The sequence below is a fragment of the Stenella coeruleoalba genome, assembly GCF_951394435.1.
Source record: "Stenella coeruleoalba genome assembly, chromosome: 6".
In the NCBI taxonomy this organism is placed as follows: domain Eukaryota; kingdom Metazoa; phylum Chordata; class Mammalia; order Artiodactyla; family Delphinidae; genus Stenella; species Stenella coeruleoalba.
The window spans coordinates 3,090,250-3,112,232 of NC_137151.1; the positions used below are offsets into that span (position 1 = coordinate 3,090,250).

The window sequence follows — 21,983 nt, forward strand, 5'->3', positions numbered from 1 at the left end:
AATTCACTTAAAAGGGAAAATAAAAATGTTAATTTTTCTACCTGAAATATTACTGTTAATATTTTGGTATATATTCTTGTAGTTTTCTTTTTTATCTGTCCCTAATTGTGTTTTCCTTTGGAGATAGTGTGGTATGGTATGTATTTTACAGGCTTTTTTGTTAAGAATTTTATTAATAACTTTTAAATTAAAAATTTTTTATTACAATAAAATATACATAAATTTACCATCTTAACCAGTTAAGTGTATAGTTCAGTGACATTAAGTAAATTTACATTATTGTGCAACCATGAGTAACATCCATCTTTAGAATATCTGTATCATTAGCCTTCTGTTGTATAATTTTATTTTGTACAATATTTCATCTCATGATTAAGTTCTCATTTACTCAGTTCCTTATTTTGTATGAGCCCTGTAGTGATGACTATTACTGTATTTATTCATCTACCATATATTTATTGAACACCTACTGGGGGCTAAACCCTGTTCTCTGTCCTGTGAATGCTGTAGTGAACATGCTAAATAAAACAAGACAAACTCACACACATTAGAGTGGCCTCATGGCTGTGGGAAGTGCACGAAGGAGAAGGGCCTGGTGCTTTGAGCGACTGCAAAGGAGCATTGGGCTGTCAGGAGAACAAGGAAAAACTCCCCCCATCAAAGCAAAGTGGGCAGTAAGGGGTGTTGGCAGGGGAACATCATATACCAAGGGTGAAGAAAGGTGTCTGCCAGGTCTGTGCACATTTGCTTTTTATTCCAAGACCTGTATGGAGGGCTCATGTGCAGTGTCTGTTCTGAGCTCTGTTTACGTCCCAGCAGCAAACAGTGCAGGCAATTACTGTCCTCAGATAAGTTGTCTTTTCACAAATAAATTGCTAAAAGTGAAATTGCCAAGTCGATAGGTGTTTCTCTTGTATTGCTGGTGTAGCTGGGTCCTTGCAGATGTTCACTAGAGGCAGGTAACAGTGCTAGCTGAGCTCTGCTGATCACTGCCCTTAGCACTGAGTGCTTTCTAGTGTGTGACGTGAGCAGTCTGTCCTTTTGAAACAAAGGAGCTTGGCTCTGCACTGCTATTAAGCACATACTCTTAATCATGAAGAGGTGGCCACTGTGGTGATAAATCAGGTCATTCTAGGGATCTTGGGCTTGGATCCTGTCTTGTTTCATTTTGGAAGCTTTGCAAAGAAGTTGAAGAGAAAATAGTCTTATAACACTACCTTATCTAGAATATATGTTATACTATATGTTACAGTTCAAACTGTTTGTGTCTACATGCATTAATTTAATTAAGTGAGGAAAATGACATTTCACTTAAATAAATCATTGGGATTTTTAAGTGAAAGGATTCTAGAGTCACATTTTCTTATTCGGTAGCTACTAAAATGAATTGGGCAAATATAATTAGTACATGTACTATATATGTGAAATAACCACAAAGGTTTGAGCTTTACTCATAGGTGAAATTTTTACACAGCTGGATACATTCACAAAAGAAATTCTAGATATTTGAATGTAATTTTTTTTCCTTTCAAATATCATTAATGAGCTAATAACTAATGAATGGTCCAAGCAGTCTCCCACAGGGCAAGCCCCCAACTAGGGTGTGCCCTCACTGACCACCCGCTGGCATTTGTTCCCCCTGCTGATGCTTACATGGTACCAGTCCTTACATGTCTCAACACTGGTGGAATCCCTTACATACTTTTGAGTAACACTGTGTTACAGGGTATTTCAAATAGAATGTACATATACTTGCTCTCCTTTGCCTGGTATGGGATGAGAGTTTTCCTACCCTTTTATCCCCAAACCATAAAATTTTGATCCCTGAAAGTAAATATTCATTAGTATGTAACACGTTAAAAAATCTTACCTAGCTGTAAGCTAATCTCTGGAGTCTTCAGTTGTCTATTGTAGCTTATAAAAATAGAACAAAAGCAAAAAGCTAAAACCTCAAACACAGAAGCAACAGTTTTCTTACCACCTGGCATAAAACTGACAACCAAGCAAATCTAACATTGTTCCATGTACTTCGTGTTCTTATCGTGTTCAAGAATTGATGGACTTTTTTTTTTAATTGATTCAATCTAATTTATTTATGATGTACAACAAATTGGAAGTAACAATAGCCATTTTTCTCAAGTGTTAGCAGTATAGTTAACACTTAATGCATGGACATCAGTTACTGTGATTTTGTCATTTAAATTTTTTTTTAATTTAATTTTTATTTTATTTTGAATAATGTGTGGACTTTGTTGATCAAACTTTTAACCCATCGAGGGCAGGTCAGGAGATGGGATGAATGAGATGGCCTGTGCTTCAGGAGCCTCGGGGGGCTGGTGAGACCTCCCCTGGCAGAATGGAGATTTGGACCTCCTCCTCCAACACAGCTGGCCAGCACAGTGGGCAGAGGGTGTAAAGGAAGAAATTTGCATTTTGCCTCGGGACATGTGTTTGTGTTTGAGTACATCAGAGGCCATGTGGCTACATCCATTTTATTATTTCTTTGCGGGGAAAATATGACCAAACAGGGTTTGAGGTTTAGGGACATGGCCACAATGCCAATCCCGGTGGTGATTCTTGGCGCCATTAACCAACATTCTCTCCAGTTACATCTGCAGTAGCTGTGCGTTAAGGCGATGGGCGGTAATTGCTGTAAAAGCAGTAAAAGCTGTCACGTTCAACTTGGTATACAAGAAGAAAGAGAACTGCACAGTGTCTCTTGGGAAGATCTCCACCAGAATAAAAAGCTAAGGTTAAATTCTAGTATTGAAAGGTAGCATACTGGTATCTAGAAATTTTGACCCTCTGGAACACTAACTCCTATGTATACTTCAGGCTTTGTTGAATTAAAACAAAACTTTAAGAGTTTCTGATAGTAACCAGCAAACTGTGTTGTTTTCCTTTTTATTTAAAAAATTTTTTCACTCTGACCTCTATTTCTGTTTTATTTTTCCTTTGATTAGCCTTATTAGAAAGAAGGCTGCAGGTCTGGAATCGGCGGCTACGATAAGAACCAAAGTGTTTGTGTGGGGCCTGAATGACAAGGACCAGCTGGGAGGGCTGAAGGGCTCCAAGGTACCTGCCCGATACCCAGTGCCCTCGCCACCCCATGCTGCTCAGACCCAGACAGGCCCAGCAACAGCCATGCTTCTTGAAGTTTTTATAATGGTCTTTCCTTTTATATGTTGTTTTTAAAGTTGACTTTTCTTAAGTAATTCTTGACATGAACTTACAGACATTATCAAATTTAGTTTCTGAGAAGCCTCTGTCCTTGGAAAATAGTGCACTTTAGATATAGTTGCATTATTGCTGTTTTGTAAACTAGAACATACACTTTTGAAAAGATTTGACAAGCACAGAGGTAAAAATTGTAGAGTATTAATTATATTTTAAAGAGTAGGTACAACAATTGATGCATTTGAACTAGAGTTGAATTCAGTGTGGCTCTTAACTGAGGAAGAGATTCCTCCGAATTTTAGTGTCTGGAAACAGTTTCTTTTCAGATGAGCATCTCCACTACTTAGTATTCCATGAGACTTCACCCATCATAAGATCCCTTGTTATCTGCATTGCCGAGGAGCTGAAAAGGAAAGTTAGAACTCATTCATTTTAAGTCTTGTGGTTCTAGTACAATGAAAATAATCTTATGCAGTTCAGCAGCCTCGAGTTACATCTGTTTTTGAGGCTCCTGCCCTGCATTTGGAGATATGTGAGGCCCAGAAGCTCTGGGAGCCTCAGCTGTGACAGGGGCTGTCTAGGGGGTCCCGAGGGCATGGCCCTTTTTGGGGTTTGCACATGAAAGATAGGTTGGCGCTTCACGGTTGGGATGAACATCCTTCTTCCACAGTAGTAGTGACTATTTGATACTTTCTGACACATAGGAATCATAAAGGGCTTCTTAGACAGGGGCTTTGATAATTTTAAATTAAATCACACCCATCTCTAATGGGAAATTTAAGTGTATAATTTCTTAGAATTAACAAGAATGAGCAGGACATGACCTGAAATAAAATGTAATTTACCAAATGTTTGTTTATATCTTTACATTATGTGTATTTTATTTTTTGCCTTTTATTATGGATATGTTCAGATGTACCCAGGTAGAAAGAATAGGGCCCTGAGTCCTCTTGTCCCTGTACCAGCTTCAACAGTTGCAGATGGTCACATTTTTGTCTTTATTTCCTACACAGCCTCACCCCTATTCATTTTAAAGTCAATCTCAGTATATCATTTCATCCTTAAAATACTTGTGTATATCTAAGAGACAAGAACTTTGGTTAATATAACCATGTAAATTAACAGTAATTCTATGTACCATCTAGTAAGATTACTTGTAATTTTAAAAGTGTAAATAACATTCTCTCTTTTCTCCTTTCCTTTAAAAAAAATTCTTGTTTTAGATAAAAGTTCCTTCATTCTCTGAGACACTGTCTGCTTTAAATGTAGTACAGGTGGCTGGTGGTTCTAAAAGTTTGTTTGCAGGTATGATTATTCTAATATTTAAAAAGTTTTATATGATGCTTAGGACTGAAAACATAGTTGTTGCATTGTGAAAAGTGAGTCCTTTCCTCACTCCTGTTCCTTGCAGTGACAGTGGAAGGGAAAGTGTATGCCTGTGGAGAAGCCACGAATGGCCGGCTGGGGCTGGGCCTCTCCAGTGGGACTGTGCCCATTCCTCGACAGATCACAGCTCTCAGCAGTTACGTGGTCAAGAAGGTGGCCGTTCACTCAGGTAAGAGCCAGGCTTTGCACTGGTGCACAGATAAGCCTGTTGTTCGTGCTCTGTAATTAACTGGGGCCGTAAACAATTTCCCCTAAAGTGTCTTTGCATTCTTTTTCAAATTTTACTTAACTATTAGGAATAAAAGTTGGTTAATGTAAAACTCCAGGTGGTCTAGAGTTTAATTATTGTTGCTGCACGAGGCTTCTTGGAGGCCAGTGGTTGCTGGCGTTCCAGGCATGTGGGGCATACCTCACCAAAGGAGGGGGCTTTTAATCTTGGAGCTTGTGGTCTCAGGTTCATAGCATCTCTGCAGTCATCACGTTCTGTGCTTAAATATGTGTTACTTTTCTGGGGAAAGAGCCTGTAACTTTCATCAGATTCCCAGTATCTGTAAATTCCAGTGATAAGAAAGAACCATTTAAAAAAAAAAATTACACTGCTTCAATTCAGGAAACTTTGAGTATCATTTCAAAGCCCTGTGCTCTGAGGAAATGAACTGAATTAGATACAAACTGAGTTCGTGTCTATACTGGATAGGGTTAGATTTAACCCCTTAAAACAGAAAATCCAAACGGTAGTGGCTTGAGCAAGATGGCATTTTACCATTCTCTGTAGAAACCTGGAGGTGGGGTCCAGGGCCAGTGTAGCAGCCTCAGTACCTGTGAGGTGCACTAGCTTGCTGTCCACCCCCGTTGCAGCCACAGGTGAACATATAAGATAGGCCTTTTCCTCAGGCCCACTCTGCCCCTCCAAAGAGCTTTTCTGGAAGCCTCACTCACTTCTGTCGCACCTCTGTCACCATCCTCTGTGGGCAAGGGAGTCTGGGAAGCGTGGTTTTTAGCTGAGCACATTGCCCTGGATCATGTGGGCTCTGTTGGCAAGGGATAGGGTGCGAATGGGTATTAGGAGCCTAGGAACTGGTGGACACAAGTGACAGAGAGGAAATGCTCTTCAGTCCTGAGCCGGGGTGGATGGACTAGGAGAGTGAGCCATACTGGGGAAAAAGCATGAACTGATTGTTTTGGGAAGAGTGAGCATAGTGCCTTAATTGCAATTGATGGTACTTTTGCTTAAATAATTCCATTGTTTAGGTACATTTCACAAAAGCCTAATTGCCACTGCATTTGATAATTTGTCTAATCACAAATGTACTTATTTTTCCATCTGAATTTTGACCCTTTATATATTTAACATAGCAGCAACCCCATTAATAAATAATATCATTTTGCTGCTTCTTTGCGAGTAAAATTCTTTGTAGGACTTAAACTTTGTAGTTTAATAAATGTTCACTTATTTTATATATTTGTCACCCTGAAATGTTCATCTTATTTACTCAATTATTCAACACATATTCACACCTACTGCATGCCAGGAAAAATAGGTAGTTGTGCTGTTAACTTTTGTAAACCAACTTTGGCAGCCTCTCTCTGTGTGAATGTTGCAGGTGGACGGCACGCTACAGCTTTAACTGTTGATGGGAAAGTGTTTTCCTGGGGTGAAGGTGATGATGGCAAACTTGGACACTTCAGTAGAATGTAAGAATATTTTCTTCATTACTTGCTAATAAGAAACTGTTACTGTTAATAATAGTGAATGCTTTTTGATAGTTTTTTGTAGAAAATTGAGTAGGATGGGTTATTTATGAAAACGGAACTTAAAAATATATTTAAAAATTGTCTATGAATGTGGTTTGGCCTCACATGTTCTGTTTTAAGGTTTGATAGTTAACTTAATCTAAAGATGTTGTTTTGACTAAATGTGGCTCAGTGTTGATGTCCTTTTCTTTCTTCTTTAAAAAGGTTGGATTGATTATAGGGAATATTATTTAATCTTGCTTTAGGAACTGTGACAAGCCACGGCTGATAGAGGCCCTGAAAACCAAGCGAATCCGGGATATTGCCTGTGGGAGCTCGCATAGTGCAGCCCTCACGTCCAGTGGTGAACTGTACACCTGGGGCCTCGGAGAGTACGGCCGCTTGGGACATGGGGATAACACAACACAGCTGAAGCCCAAAATGGTGATTATACACATTTTTGTTGCTTGCAGAAAGTTTACCACCTGCTGATTTCCAGAGAAGATAAGCTCCCAGTCTAGGACAGTTCATAAAGACATGACCAGTATTGGCTTTCAGTCTGTGGGGAAAAATCCCCCTTGCTTTCTTAGTGCCTGTGCTTGATTCTGTTTTTAAATTTGTGATTGAGTAGGTGAAAGTCCTTCTTGGTCACAGAGTAATCCAGGTGGCGTGTGGAAGTAGAGATGCACAGACCCTGGCTCTGACTGATGAAGGTGAGTCCTGTCCTGACTCCACGTTGCTGGGGGAGGAACATTGTGAGACACTGGCCTAAAGTATATATTTTTAAACCTAGGTTTGGTATTTTCCTGGGGTGATGGTGACTTTGGAAAATTGGGCCGGGGAGGAAGCGAAGGCTGTAACATTCCCCAGAACATTGAGAGACTAAATGGACAGGGGGTGTGTCAGATCGAGTGCGGAGCACAGTTCTCCCTGGCCCTCACCAAGTCGGGAGTGGTGTGGACATGGTACGTAAACGCCTGTCATCTGTCAGTGTGTCTGTTTGGGGCCTTTTAGGGAGGGGGAAACCTTTATTTTCTTACTCGTTCAGGCATCTTTGTTTTTTAATTTATTTTGAGTTGGGATTAATGACAATATTATAAGAAATTTCCCCTTATAACTGGGCTGTTTAGAAAAGAACACTGGAGAAATTTTAGCCCAAACTTGTCTGTCTTGTTTTTTTTGGTTTGTTTACTTATTTATTTTTAACGTTTTTATTGGAGTAGAATTGCTTTACTATGGTGTGTTAGTTTCTGCTTTATAACAAAGTGAATCAGTTATACATATACATATATCCCCATATCTCTTCCCTCTTGCGTCTCCCTCCCTCCAACCCTCCCTATCTCACCCTTCTAGCTGGTCACAAAGCACCGAGCTGATCCCCCTGTGCTATGCGACTGCTTCCCACTAGCTGTTTTACATTTGGTAGTGTATATATGTCCATGCCACTCTCTCACTTTGTCCCAGCTTACGCTTCCCCGTCCCCATATCCTCAGTTCCATTCTCTAGTAGGTCTGCGTCTTTATTCCCATCTTGCCCCTAGGTTCTTCATGTCCATTTTTTTTTTTTTTTAGATTCCATATATATGTGTTAGCATACGGTATTTGTCTTTCTTTCTGACTTACTTCACTCTGTATGACAGACTCTAGGTCCATCCACCTCACTACAAATAACTAAATTTCGTTTCTTTTTATGGCTGAGTAATATTCCATTGTATATATGTGCCACATCTTCTTTATCCATTCATCTGTCAATGGACACTTAGGTTGCTTCCATGACCTGGCTATAGTAAATAGAGCTGCAATGAACATTGTGGTACATGTCTCTTTTTGAATTATGGTTTTCTCAGGGTATATGCCCAGTAGTGGGATTGCTGGGTCCTATGGTAGTTCTATTTTTATCTTTTTAAGGAACCTCCATACTGTTCTCCATAGTGGCTGTACCAATTTACATGCCCACCAACAGTGCAAGAGGGTTCCTTTTTCTCCACACCCTCCAGCATTTATTGTTTGTAGGTTTTTTGATGATGGCCATTCTGACCGGTGTGAGATGATATCACATTGTAGTTTTGATTTGCATTTCTCTAATGATTAGTGATGTTGAGCATTCTTTCATGTGTTTGTTGGCAATCTGTATATCTTCTTTGGAGAAATGTCTATTTAGGTCTTCTGCCCATTTTTGGATTGGGTTGTTTGTTTTTTTGATATTGAGCGCATGAGCTGCTTGTAAATTTTGGAGATTAATCCTTTGTCAGTTGCTTCATTTGCAAATATTTTCTCCCATTCTGAGGGTTGTCTTTTGGTCTTGTTTATGGTTTCCTTTGCTGTGCAAAAGCTTTGAAGTTTCATTAGGTCCCATTTGTTTATTTTTCTTTTTATTTCCATTTCTCTAGGAGGTGGGTCAAAAAGGATCTTGCTGTGATTTATGCCATAGAGTGTTCTGCCTATGGTTTCCTCTAAGAGTTTGATAGTGTCTGGCCTTACATTTAGGTCTTTAATCCATTTTGAGTTTATTTTTGTGTATGGTGTTAGGGAGTGTTCTAATTTCATTCTTTAGCTGTAGCTGTCCAGTTTTCCCAGCACCAGTTATTGAAGAGGCTGTCTTTTCTCCATTGTATATTCTTGACTCCTTTATCAAAGATAAGGTGACCGTATGTGCGTGGGTTTATCTCTGAGCTTTCTATCCTGTTCCATTGATTTGTATTTCTGTTTTTGTGCTGGTACCATACTGTCTTGATTACTGTAGCTTTGTAGTATAGTCTGAAGTCCAGGAGCCTGATTCCTCCAGCTCCGTTTTTCGTTCTCAAGATTGCTTTGGCTATTCAGGGTCTTTGATGTTTCCATACAAATTGTGAAATTTTTTGTTCTGGTTCTGTGAAAAATGCCAGTGGTAGTTTGATAGGGATGGCATTGAATCTGTAGATTGCTTTGGGTAGTAGAGTCATTTTCACAATGTTGATTCTTCCAATCCAAGAACATGGCATATCTCTCCACCTATTTGTATCATCTTTAATTTCTTTCATCAGTGTCTTATAATTTTCTGCATACAGGTCTTTTGTCTCCTTAGGTAGGTTTATTCCTAGGTATTTTATTCTTTTTGTTGCAGTGGTAAATGGGATTGTTTTCTTAATTTCACTTTCAGATTTTTCATCATTAGTGTATAGAAATGCAAGAGATTTCTGCGCATTAATTTTGTATCCTGCTGCTTTACCAAATTCATTGATTAGCTCTAGTAGTTTTCTGGTAGCATCTTTAGGATTCTCTATGTGTAGTATCATGTCATCTGCAAACAGTGACAGCTTTCTGTCTTCTTTTCCGGTTTGGATTCCTTTTATTTCTTTTTCTTCTCTGATTGCTGTGGTTAAAACTTCCAAAAGTATGTTCAATAATAGTGGTGAGAATGGGCAACCTTGTCTTGTTCCTGATCTTAGTGGAAATGGTTTCAGTTTTGCCTTTCTTGTTTAGGTGAGGTGTATGTATAGGGTTTCTTCTGCTGCTTTGCCGTGCAAGAAGCCTAGTGATCAAATGCGTGGAAAACAGATTTCTGATTTATTTGATCCCTGAAAAAGTTCATGTTTGTTTCTAGTGAAAGATTATTTTACTAAATCAGAAAGGAATGGAATATCCAGCTGACCACGGCCAGGCAGTGTGATGGCCTAAGCCTGAGTATCATGACCCAAAGGCAGCTGAGGAAGAATTATAGCAGAGAGGTCTTTTAAGAGCCATTTGAGGTTTCGTGCCATGTTTTCAATCTCTTTAGATGAAACCTACCTCAGTAACTTAAATGTAAAACACACATGAAGGATCTTGCTAGCAGAATTAATGAATTAATTTGAATTAATGGTATACTATTTTAGAACAATATGATAATAACAGTAATTTCAAAGACCTTGGGCACTGTGTATGATGTTATCATTGAGCTGCCTCTAGCGCTGTGACAGTGAGTGTTTTCCTGTGGGGCATTGCCAGCACCATAATCATGTATTAAAAATGCTCGCTCTTGACCTCCTTGCAGGGGGAAGGGGGACTACTTCAGGCTGGGCCACGGCTCTGATGTGCATGTGCGGAAACCGCAGGTGGTGGAAGGGCTGAGAGGGAAGAAAATTGTGCATGTGGCCGTCGGGGCCCTGCACTGCCTGGCGGTCACTGACGCAGGGCAGGTAAGCGAGTCTGTGACAGGTCCTTTTGTCTGTAGTGTAACATGATGAAACGACATGAGTCCCAGTACTGGGGCACCAGGAGGGTGGGCTTTGTCCATTGTGTTCCTGTGTATATCTGCCTAACTGTCAGCATGGGTGAGCAGCCCGGGAAAGAGCTGCTGACTGATGCAGGCTATAAAGCCATGGGGTTTCCCACTCTAATGCCTGATGGGGAGATATATGTACTTCATTTCAGAAATAAAGTTATCTTTGACAAGTGTTACTCGTTCTTCCGCCATGAGAGGCCATCCCGTGACAAGCTCATAGATGATATACTTTGACATTGACTTATGACAACAAATCAGCACACTGTACTTTAATCAAATGAATTAAAAATGAATTATACTTTCTAATTCTGTAAAGCCAAGAAGTAAATTCCTTGAAAAGTGAGCATATTTTTTTGATCATTTTTCTTTGCAAAATAAAGGAAAAAATAAGTTACTATATTTAGTTGAAGAGGAGAACTTCCCTGCTTCCTGTAACAGAACAAAATAGATGAATTCATTGGGTTGATATTAAGTAAATACCCATCTGTAGTCATTGGCAAGAATTTTGAAGTAAATTTAGAGCAAATGTTCTGAAATGTTGAAAAATTCTGTTTTTTCCCCCTTAACAGGTATATGCTTGGGGTGACAATGACCACGGCCAGCAGGGCAATGGCACGACCACGGTTAATAGAAAGCCCACACTTGTGCAAGGCTTAGAAGGCCAGAAGATCACGCGAGTGGCTTGCGGGTCTTCGCACAGTGTGGCATGGACAACCGTCGACGTGGCAACACCCTCCGTCCACGAGCCCGTCCTCTTCCAGACCGCAAGAGACCCTTTAGGTGCTTCCTATTTAGGTAACACAGATTTGTGTTTTATTTGAGACCCCTCTGTATGCTATAGCATGCCGTCGATAGAATGTGTGGTGTCGCTACCAGATTAGGGGTTGTGGCACTGGGCTAACTGCATTCTGAACCACAGCCACAGAATCATCGTGGCGCACTGTGCTGTGATTTATGCTGGAAGGAAAACTTGGAAGAGAGTGCAAGGCTGATTCCTGTACTGTGGTCAGGTCAGGTCTGGCAGTGCTGTGCACATGTGCAAACAGGGGAGACTTTACAATAACCACCTGACATGTATAGGCACTTGGTATTTTCAATAACTGTTTAGGTGTGATCACCATACAGTAAGCCACACACCTTTAAAGTGTAGTTTTCATCAGCTTTGATCTGTGCATGCCTGGGAGAGCATCATCACAGGTGAGGTAATGGATGAGCCCGTGCACCACCCTGGAGTTCCCGTGTGCCCTTCGTAGACCCACCCTGCCTGCACACCGCTGACTTGCTTTCTGTCACTATAGATCAGTTTGCCCTTCAGAGTTTTATATAAATTAAGTCATACAGCATGTACTTTTTTCTTAATCTCACTTTTTTCACTCACCATAATTATTTTGAGATTCATCCACATTGCATGTATCAGTATTTCATTCTTTTTTATTGTTGAGTAGCATTTTATTTATGGGTATACTGCAGTTGGTTTATTCATTTGCCTGTTGATGGACTTTTGGGTTGTTTCCAAATTTTGGCTATACAGATAAAATTGCTGTGAACCTTTGTGTACAGGTCTTTATATGGACATACGCTTGCATTTCTCTCTAGGGTAATACCTAGGAGAGGAGTTCTTGGTAGATGTAGGTTTATCTTCTTAAGAACTGCAAACTGTTTGCAAAGTGTTTGTTCTAAAGCTCTAGCTCCTCCATATTTGTGTCTGTACCTGGTGTGGTCAGTCTTTAATTTTAGCCATTCTTGTAGATGTGTAGTGGTTATCTCATTGTGGTTTTGCTTTGCTTTTCCCTAATGACTAATGATGTTGAGCATCTTCCTTATTTACCACCCAAATATGTTTTAAGTGTCTATTCAAATCTTTTGCCTGTATTTAAACCTAGGTTGTTTGTTTTCTTATTATTGAGTTTTGAACACTTTTTATGTATTCTGGGTACAAGTCTTTCATCAGATATATGATTTGCACATACTTTCTCCCAATGTAGCTTGTCTCTTCATTCTCTTAGGTGAAGTTTAAAGAGCAAAACATTTCTAATTTTGATGAGTCCAGTTTATCCATTTTTATCTTTTGAGTGTTGTATTTAAACAGCCTTTGCCTGACTCAAGATCATAAAGATCATAAAGATCCTTTTCCTGTGTTTTCTTATAAAAGTTCTGTAGTTTTAGTTATTTAGGTCTATGCTTGATCTTGAGTTAAATTTCATATATGGTGTGAGGTATGGATTGAAATAAATTTATTTATTTATTTATATTTGATATATGGATATCCAGTTGTTTCAATTGCATTTGTCAAAAAGAAATATCCTTTCTCGATTGAAAGAATTTGCACTTGTGTCAAAAATCAGTTGTTTATTTATGTGTGGATCTATTTCTGGATTCTCAGTTCTGTTTAGTTGATTTATTTTTGTATTTTGATGCAAATACCACATTGTCTTGATTACTGTAGCTTTATAAAAGAATGAATTCAAGCTTTGGTAATCCTTTAGCTTTATTCTTTTTCAAGTGTGTTTTGGGTATTCTAGACCCTTTGCATTTCCATATAACTTTTATTTTTTTATTTTTAAAATTTTATTTATTTTTGGCTGAATTGGGTCTTCGTTGCTGCACGTGGGCTTTCTCTAGTTGTGGTGAGGGGGAGCTACTCTTCGTTGCAGTGCATGGGCCTCTCATTGCGGTGGCCCCTCCTGCTGCAGGGCATGGGCTCCAGGTGCGCAGGCTTCAGTAGTTGTGGCACGTGGGCTCAGTGGTTGTGGCTCGTGGGCTCTAGAGCACAGGCTCAGTAGCTGTGGTGCATGGGCTTAGTTGCTCCATGGCATGTGGGATCCTCCCGGACCAGGGCTCGAACCTGTGTCCCCTGCATTGGCAGGCTGATTCTTAACCACTGTGCCACCAGGGAAGCCCCTCCATATAACTTTCAGAATCAGCTTGTCAATTTTTATAAAATAGCCTACTTGGAAATTTGATTGCACTGACTATAGATCATTTTGGGACTTGCTTCACAGTATTGAATCTTCCAACCCTTGAATGTAGTATTTCTCTCCATTTGTTTAGATTTTTAACATTTCTCAGCAATAATCTGTAGTTTCAGTGTACAGGTCTTGTATATCTTCTGTCATATTTATCCCTAAATATTTCATATTGTTCATCTGTTGTTAATGGTGTTTTAATAATTTCTTTTGTTCTTTGCTATTATCTAGAAATATTCAAGTTGATCCTTGCTAGTGTGTAGAAATACAGTTGATCTTTTTAAGGACATTTGGATTATTTCAGTTTGGGGTTATTAGAAGTAAAATCTGCTATGAATATTCCTATTAAGGTTTTTGAGTCAGTCTTCCATACCTTGAATAAACCCCGCCTGGTTTTGCTACTTTTCATTTCTTTGATTTTCTGTTGCTTATCGGTTTTCAGTTTTATTGGTTTCTGTTCTCATCTTGATGCTTGCTTTATGTTTATTTTCTATTCTTTTTCTAGTTCCTTGAGGTGAGAGCTTAGATCATTGATTGGAGACTTTTCCTCTTGTCTATTGTAAACTTTTAGTACTATAAATTTGCCTCTCAGCACTGCTTTAGCTACATCTCTCAAATTTTGGTATGTTGTATTTTCATTTTCATTCAGTTATATATATGTATTTTAAGGACATATGAAAAGTAATTTTATTTTTGTTTAACCTTAAACTTGCCAAACTGCTTCATTCTTTGAAGAGCATTTATCTTCTGTTTGATATCCAGGCTGCACTCATATTGGAAATTAGTGAAAACCACTTAGTGATTCCACTTTGAAGTTATAACCATACAGCGAGATGTTTTGAATGTAAGCCTATCTATATGTTGGATAAACTTTAGGAACTCTTAGTGTCTCTTGTTTTACAGAAATTCTCTCTCTATCCTGATGTACTTTGGTTGATCTAGAAAACTAAAGGCAAAGGGCCAGAAAGCTAACTTCCTTAAATGAGACAAAAGGAAAATTTTTCCAACTACCACTATAAATAAAAATCTTTCAAATACCAAATCAGTTTTCTCAAATCTTCAAATACCGAATCAGTTTTCTCAAGTATACAACAAATTCTAATTTGATGGTTTTTTTCTTACTACTTCACTTCAAACAGTGACCTATAAATTTGTTTAAATAATAATTAAGTACCTTTTATGTTTTTTCAGAATGAAAAAAATTAAATGCTGTGTTGAAGATACTACTAAAAATACTTCACCTTTCAAATATGGTCCCTGTGTTGAAAATCTATAGGAATTTTTCCAATTAACTTTCAAATCTTCCCACAACCTCTTTGTTTTTTTAAAAAATATCATCTTGGAAATAATTTGAATGAATGCTCTGCAAATCAAGAATTGATTCACAAGTCCCTATTACCATAATCATCAATTTTAACAAGTCTCCTCAATATGTTTTATATCAGTTTTCTTGATTATAAGATGAATATGGAAACATTTTTAATATAACAGAATATTTAATTATGTCAGTTTCCCATGAAAACACAAGTCATTTAATGATGTTTATATTAGCCATTTCCATTGGTTGGCAGGAGGCTCTTCCACTGAAGACTCCCATGGTTTCCATTCCACCATTTTTCTCACCAGACTTAGTTCATTTTCAGCCTAAAGAATCACCTCTCCTAGTTGGCCACCCTGAAGTTGCTCATCTAATTTTTTAACATCTGGCTCCACTTTAACCATACGCAGCTTCTCATTTGTAATCTGTTCTATATACCTTTTATATGGTACATTTTTAAGGATTTGTCCAAGAACATAAAGAATCTTTGTATACAATATTTTTAGCCTCTTGGTGGACTCTTACATACCCACAGTCCCACAAGGCCAGTGGTCTTCTTCAGCATGCCGCCATGACAGCCCAGTTTTATGTATTTTAAAAATTTCTTTTCAGCTTTGTTTTTGATCTGTGGATTATTTTTTTTGTACCTTGTTGTATTCAAGTTGCCAAAAAAAAAGGTTAAGAACTGTTACCTCTTTGTTCATGATGGATATTGGTTTGTAATTTTCTATTAGTATCTCTGTCTGGTCTCATAGAATGAAGTGGTAAGTGTTCCCTTCTTTTCAGTTTTCCTTTTTATTTTGTGTAGAATTGGTATTCTTTCAGTAGAATTCACCAGTAAAGCCAGCTGGGCCTAGAGTTCTTTGTGCAGTTTCTTTATGTTTTTTAACCACAAATTTAATTCCTTTAATAGATTCAGTGTTATCTGTTTTTTTTTCTCCTAGTAAGATTTGTGTCTTTGATGGAAGTCGAACTTATTGGCATAAAGTTGGTCTCAATATTTGCTTATTTTTCTTTTAACATTTGTAGACTCTGTAGTGATGTCATTACTCATTCCTTATATTGGTAATTGTACCTTCTCTTTCCTAGAGGTTTATCAGTTTTATTAAGTTTTTTCAAAGAACAAGCTTATGGTTTCCTTGATTTTTCTTCATTGTTTTTCTGTTCTCTATTTCACTGATCTCTGCTCTATCTTTATTCTTTTCTTCTAAGAAGCTTAGGATTTTCCTACTTTTCTAATGTGGACATTTACTTTTCTCTCCTTGATTAATTGACTCTGCTATCATTATGACAGATTACCCTCTTTATCCCTTTGCTTTGAAATTCTTGCTTTAAAGTCAAATTTGTCTGATATGAATATAGTGACTCTAGCTTTCTTTTGACCAATGCTATATGGTACTTAAACTATGGTACTCCATATACCACAGCAAACTATGGTATATCTTTTCCATTCTTTTACTTTTAACCTACTAAAAGACACTTCCTTGTACGAAACATATAGTTGTATTTAGCTTTTTAATTTTTTCTCTGACAGTCTCTAATTGGGGTGTTCATTTCACTTACAGTTAATGTGATTATTAATGTATCTGTTTTCAGTCAGTATCCTGCTATTTGTTTTCTGTTAGTCCTAGCTGTTCATTTTTCTTTTTCTTCTCTTTTTTTTGCCTTTCTTTGAATTAATTGTTCTTTATGATTTTATTTTCTCTTTGTTTTCTTTGAGCTCTAACTTATTACGTTATTTTAGTGATTGCTTTAGGATATATATTATACACCTTTAATTTATCATAGTCTACCTTCAGGTGATTCTACACTTTCATGTATAGTATACGAATTATACAACAGTATACCTCTATTTCTTCCCTCCTAGCCTTTGTGCTGTTGTTGTTATACATTTCTTTGTATGTTGTAAATGTGACAGTTTTAAAAATTAATTTTCTTTAAACATTAGGTTATCTATTTAAATGAATTAAAAAGAAAAGAGTATCTCTATATTTTCTCATGTAATTACCATTTCTGGTGGTCTTTTTTTTTTTTTTTTAAACATCTTTATTGGGGTATAATTGCTTTGCAATGGTGTGTTAGTTTCTGCTTTATAACAAAGTGAATCAGTGATACATTCTGGTGTTCTTCATTCTTTGTGGAGATCCATATTTCCATCTAGCACGATTTTCCTTCTGCTTAAAGGACTTACTTTTTTTTTTTTTTTTTTTGGTGGTACGCGGGCCTCTCACTTGTTGTGGCCTCTCCTGTTGCGGAGCACAGGCTCCGGACGCACAGGCTCAGTGGCCATGGCCCACGGGCCCAGCCGCTCCGTGGCATGTGGGATCTTCCCAGACTGGGGCATGAACCCGTGTCCCCTGCATCGGCAGGCGGACTCTCAACCACTGCGCCGCCAGGGAAGCCCAAGGACTTACTTTTTTATGTCTTGTAGCTCAGGTCTGGGGTTCCTCCTTTCAACTTTTTATGTTTGCAGTATATTTTAGCTGGGTATAAAATTTTTGGTTGAAATTGTTTTCATTGAGAATTTGCTGTCATCTTTGTTCTTCTGTACATAACAGCTTTTTTTTTTAAGGTTTTCAAAATAACATTTATTTCTTAAAAGTTAACCTGTGCATAATAGGAAACCAAAGAACACAAGAAGCAAAAAACAATGTCATCTATCATCACAAGCAGTTTACCATTTGATGTGTCCTTCTAGGTCTCGTTTGTGTATTTAAACACAACCAAGCATCCATTTTTATGGAATTAAGATCATACAGTTATGTATCATGCTTTTTCACACATCATGAATATTTACCGTTTCAAAGTCCCAAAGCTATGAGTATTTTGATAACCAAAAATAGACTACACCAACTCAATCTGGAAGGAAAAAAAATGTAATCCTTTCTTGGCGACAAAAACTTCAGAAAAGGCAAAAATGGCAACAGGCCTCTAGATTAAGATATTGGCAGAGTTATGATTAAAATACTACATTCCCTTAATGTTCAATTAAAAAATGAGATATAAAGCAACAGAGTACCCAAAGTATAATGCTCTTAAGAGGATTCATTATCTGATCTAAACTATTAAAGTATTAGCAAGGAGGTATGTTTCCACTGAATTACTTAACAATGTATTCCTATAGTACAGCTAAGAGATGCACACACCATCAATGGTTATCATCAAAATATAAAAAGGAACACATCCACATACTTCCCTCCCTTTTATACTTCCTTCTGCCCCTCTGCTGCCAACCTAATGAACAAGTCCTGGTGTACATTTCTCAGATGGTTTAACAATTCCATGTCCAAGATGCTACTTTTTTACCAATTATAACAAAGATATTTACAAATTGGTTAATTCGCTAGCTCTACTTTTTATCATACATTGTCACCTCAGGACTCCTAAAAAGCCTAGATGTTGCAAAATAATGAATGAACCTTGTCTATAATAAGCATTGGTACTTTACAAAAATGCACATTTAGACCTATGGTTATAACCTAAAACTGTCTTCTAGATATGGAGATATTAGCTAAGAGCCCTTCCCTTCACCCTTCCTCTTACCCCTCCTCCAGCATATCAGCGACTAAGTACGGGACTATATCTAGCTCCAAGAGGTGGATTAATGTAGACGCTTCCAGAAGACACAGCCCTTCCTAAAAACCAACAAAAGGGCATTTATTAAGGAGTTATTTTACTCCCTCTACTTTTAATATACTTTGGGTATTAGGACTTGCTTATTCTTTAATACACAGCAATATTAACTAAAACACACAAGTAGAACAATGGTTAGACAATCTGAACTTGTCTAAAGACTCATGGGCACAGATCCCTTCTCTGTACTTCCTTCCCTGTCCGCTCCCCACCTCCCCACCCAGTGAGTCAGCTTACTCTCCAAGACTCAAGTTTAACAATTTCCACTCCCCCAATACAACCATTCCTATGAATTAACAGGAAAAAAATACTTTAAAGGTGTTACTTTTAACTCTCTGTTTTCGACATATGTTATGCACTTTTACACATCTAGAAAGATTAGATGTTTCAAATACAGATTTAATTTTGTCCACAATGTATACACGTAGTAGCACTGAAGAAACTGCACACAAAGGCTATAGTCACAAAGTGTCTCCTAAACAGGAACACTCTGGCCTAGAAGTTTAGCTTCCCCTTCTCATCTCTGTCAGCCCAGTGGACAAGAATAATAAGCATCTGTAATGCTTAGAGGGGATTTTAATAATTTTACTTCTTCCAGTTGTTTTCAGAAGTCTTTCCTATGAATTTTAACACAAAGTGTACACAATGTATTTATCGGCTATTTTTTTCATACACTGGCAACCTCTTTAACATCTAGGAAGACTAGATGTTGTAAATTTGGACCCTCTGTCCTTTATGTACACTATGTACACAGCCAAGTAAAACAAAACGCAGAGACACACCAGACAATGGTTAGTCTTGGTATAAAGCCCTTTACGCTTTCTTCTCCCTGAACCAGCACAAATAAAATAATGTGTACTGCTCAGAGAGGTGGTTTGATCATTTTGATCACTCCATTTCTAAAAGACAGTATTTCATATGAATTTTAACAAAAGGATATATCTACAAAATATGTTACTTCACTACCTCTACTTTTAACATACGTTGTTCACTTCTAAACATCTAGAAAGAGTAGATGTTTCAATTAAGCACTTAAGTTTGTCCACTATATACACAGTAGTGTTGAATAAACTACACACATGTAACAATAGTTAGATCTGAAAGTGTCTTCTACATAGGGACATCCTAATCTAGAACACTTCATTTCTCCCAGTACCTCCTTTCTGCCATCCATCCAACATTGGGCAAGTACAGGCACAGGTGTCACTTAGATGTGATTTACAATTTCACTTCCAAAGGCCCTTTTCAGAAGACAGCCTTTCAATGAATTTTAACACAAAGTGTACAAAATGTGTTAGTTTACTAACTCTACTTTTGTCATACATTGGCAACATCTTTAATATCTAGAGACTAGATATTATAAAATTGGGACCCACTGGTCCAGTATATACAAAATATATACAGTAAAGTTAAACAAAATGCATGAAACATATAGAGCAATGGATAAGTTGAAATGTTCTAGTACCTGCTAGCAAAACATCTTTTGCAATCTTCCCTCCCACCTCCCTAAACCCAATGAACAAGCACAGAGTATACTGTTCAGAGAGGAGGTTTAACAATTCCATTTCCAAAGACAGTATTTCCCATCAGTTTTTAAAAGCTATTTACAAGAAGCATTAGTCTACTAAAACTACTTTTAAATACATCAAGCACTTCTAAACATCTAGAAAGAACAGATATTTCATATAAGAACTTACTTGTCCACTATGTACACAGCACTGTTAAATAAAATTGCACACATGTAACAATGGTTATAATCTGAGGTATCTTCTAAATATGACCATTTTGGCCTGAACCATTTCCTCCCTCACTTCCTTCTCTCCACCGCCAATCCAGTGGACAAGTACATGCATATGTAATGCTTAGAGGTGGTTGAACAAATTCATATCCAAAAGTCATTTAAAGAAGACAAGCTTTCCTATGAATTTCAATAAAGTATACAAAATGTGCTCATTTTACTACTTTGTCATACACTGGCAACCGCTTTAACATCTAGAGACTAGATGTTGCAAAACCAGGACTCAATTTGTCCATTATATACACTATATACACAGCAAAACAAAATGAACATACAAAAAATGATTTTGTCTGAAAATGTCCAGGTATGAACACACTAGCATATTACCTTTTGCAATTCTTTCCCTCCCTCCTCCAAACCACTGAACAAGTATAGACAATAGTATACTGCTCAGAGAGGTGGTTTAACATTTAACATTCCCAAAGACAGTACTTCCTGTGAATTTTAGCAAAAAGTTATTTACAAAGTGATATTTTACTACCTCTACATTTAACATACGTTGGGCACTTGTAAACATCTAGATGGACTAGATGTTTCAAATAAGGACTTAATTTGTCCACTATATACAGAGCAGTGCTGAATGAACTGCACACATGTAACAGTTATAATCTGAAACTGTCTTCAAAATACCAGCATTCTAGCCATTCTAAGACCAACCCCCTTCTCTCTCTGCCCCCTCCACCAACCCAGAGGGCTATCATGCTCAAATTTTCAGAAGACAACCTTTCCTAGAAATTTTAACACAAAATGTACAAAATGTATTATTTACTAACTCTATTTTTGTCATACACTGGCAACCTCCTTAACATCTAGAAAGACTAGATGTTGTAAATTAGGACTCATTTGTCCATTATATACACTATATACACAGCAAAGTGAAACCAAATGCAGGAATATAAAAAAGACAATGGTTAATCTTGCCTCACTATAAACACACTGGCACAGAGCTCTTTGCACTTCCTTCTCCTCCCCCCGACCTTGAACCAGTGCACAAACACAGTGCATACCGCGTACTGTTCAAAAAGGTGGTTTGGCCACCCCTCCCCCCCCAAAGCAACATTTCATACGAATTTTAACAAAATGATATTTACAAAATGTCTTTTTACTACCTCTACTTTGAACATATATCAGGCACTTTAGAAGATCTAGTAAGACTAGATATTTCCAAAAAGTACTTACTGTCAACTACACATACAGTAGTAAGGAGTAAAATGCACACACAAAACAATGGTTCTAATACGCAAATGTCTTCTAACTGACCAGTCTGGCACAGAATCTTCTTTTCTTCCTCCTCAACGTCTTCCATTCCATGTCCTCTAACCCACTGAACAAACGTGGTCCTCTGTGGCTCCTGATGTCGCCTCTAGAGGCGGTCAAACAACTCCATTTGGAAAAGTCATTTCCAGAAGACGTTTCTTTTCTACGGTTTTTTTAAAGAAACAAATGGGCATTTACAAGACATGTGACTTTAACTCTATCATACGTCGGCACCCTCTTCACATCTAGAAGGCCTATATGTAGTGAAAAGTTTTCTTTCGAAAGGTTGGGGGGAAAGTTGAGAGCAGCTTTTTCATATTATATACACAGGCCTTCTATAAACGGCCAGTAAGTCTTCCCGAAGGGTGGCGGGCACTTCCTATTGGCGGCACGTGGTACGTGATTCTACCGTTTCTATCTTCCGACATCGAGGTCTTGGTAGAACGACGACCAACCGCCCGATGACCCGCTA

General features: G+C 37.8%; 1 protein-coding gene and 1 pseudogene across 5 annotated transcripts in view; one reads left to right on the plus strand and one right to left on the minus strand.

The window, feature by feature from the left end:
* The window catches only part of HERC2 (HECT and RLD domain containing E3 ubiquitin protein ligase 2), a 229,590-nt gene that overhangs the window by 152,072 nt on the left and 55,535 nt on the right, over positions 1-21,983 (plus strand). For all 4 annotated transcript variants that reach the window (XM_079925094.1, XM_079925095.1, XM_079925096.1 and 1 more), the window contains 9 exons: positions 2,964-3,075; positions 4,401-4,482; positions 4,589-4,732; positions 6,168-6,258; positions 6,564-6,741; positions 6,929-7,010; positions 7,091-7,262; positions 10,309-10,453; positions 11,109-11,334. In XM_079925094.1, coding sequence (XP_079781220.1) covers positions 2,964-3,075; positions 4,401-4,482; positions 4,589-4,732; positions 6,168-6,258; positions 6,564-6,741; positions 6,929-7,010; positions 7,091-7,262; positions 10,309-10,453; positions 11,109-11,334 — 1,232 coding nt within the window. The remainder of the gene's footprint in view (positions 1-2,963; positions 3,076-4,400; positions 4,483-4,588; positions 4,733-6,167; positions 6,259-6,563; positions 6,742-6,928; positions 7,011-7,090; positions 7,263-10,308; positions 10,454-11,108; positions 11,335-21,983) is intronic.
* LOC307188314 (NADH dehydrogenase [ubiquinone] 1 alpha subcomplex subunit 5-like) lies at positions 14,731-15,388 on the minus strand (annotated as a pseudogene). Its single transcript has one exon. The product of its transcript is annotated as an NADH dehydrogenase [ubiquinone] 1 alpha subcomplex subunit 5-like (transcript).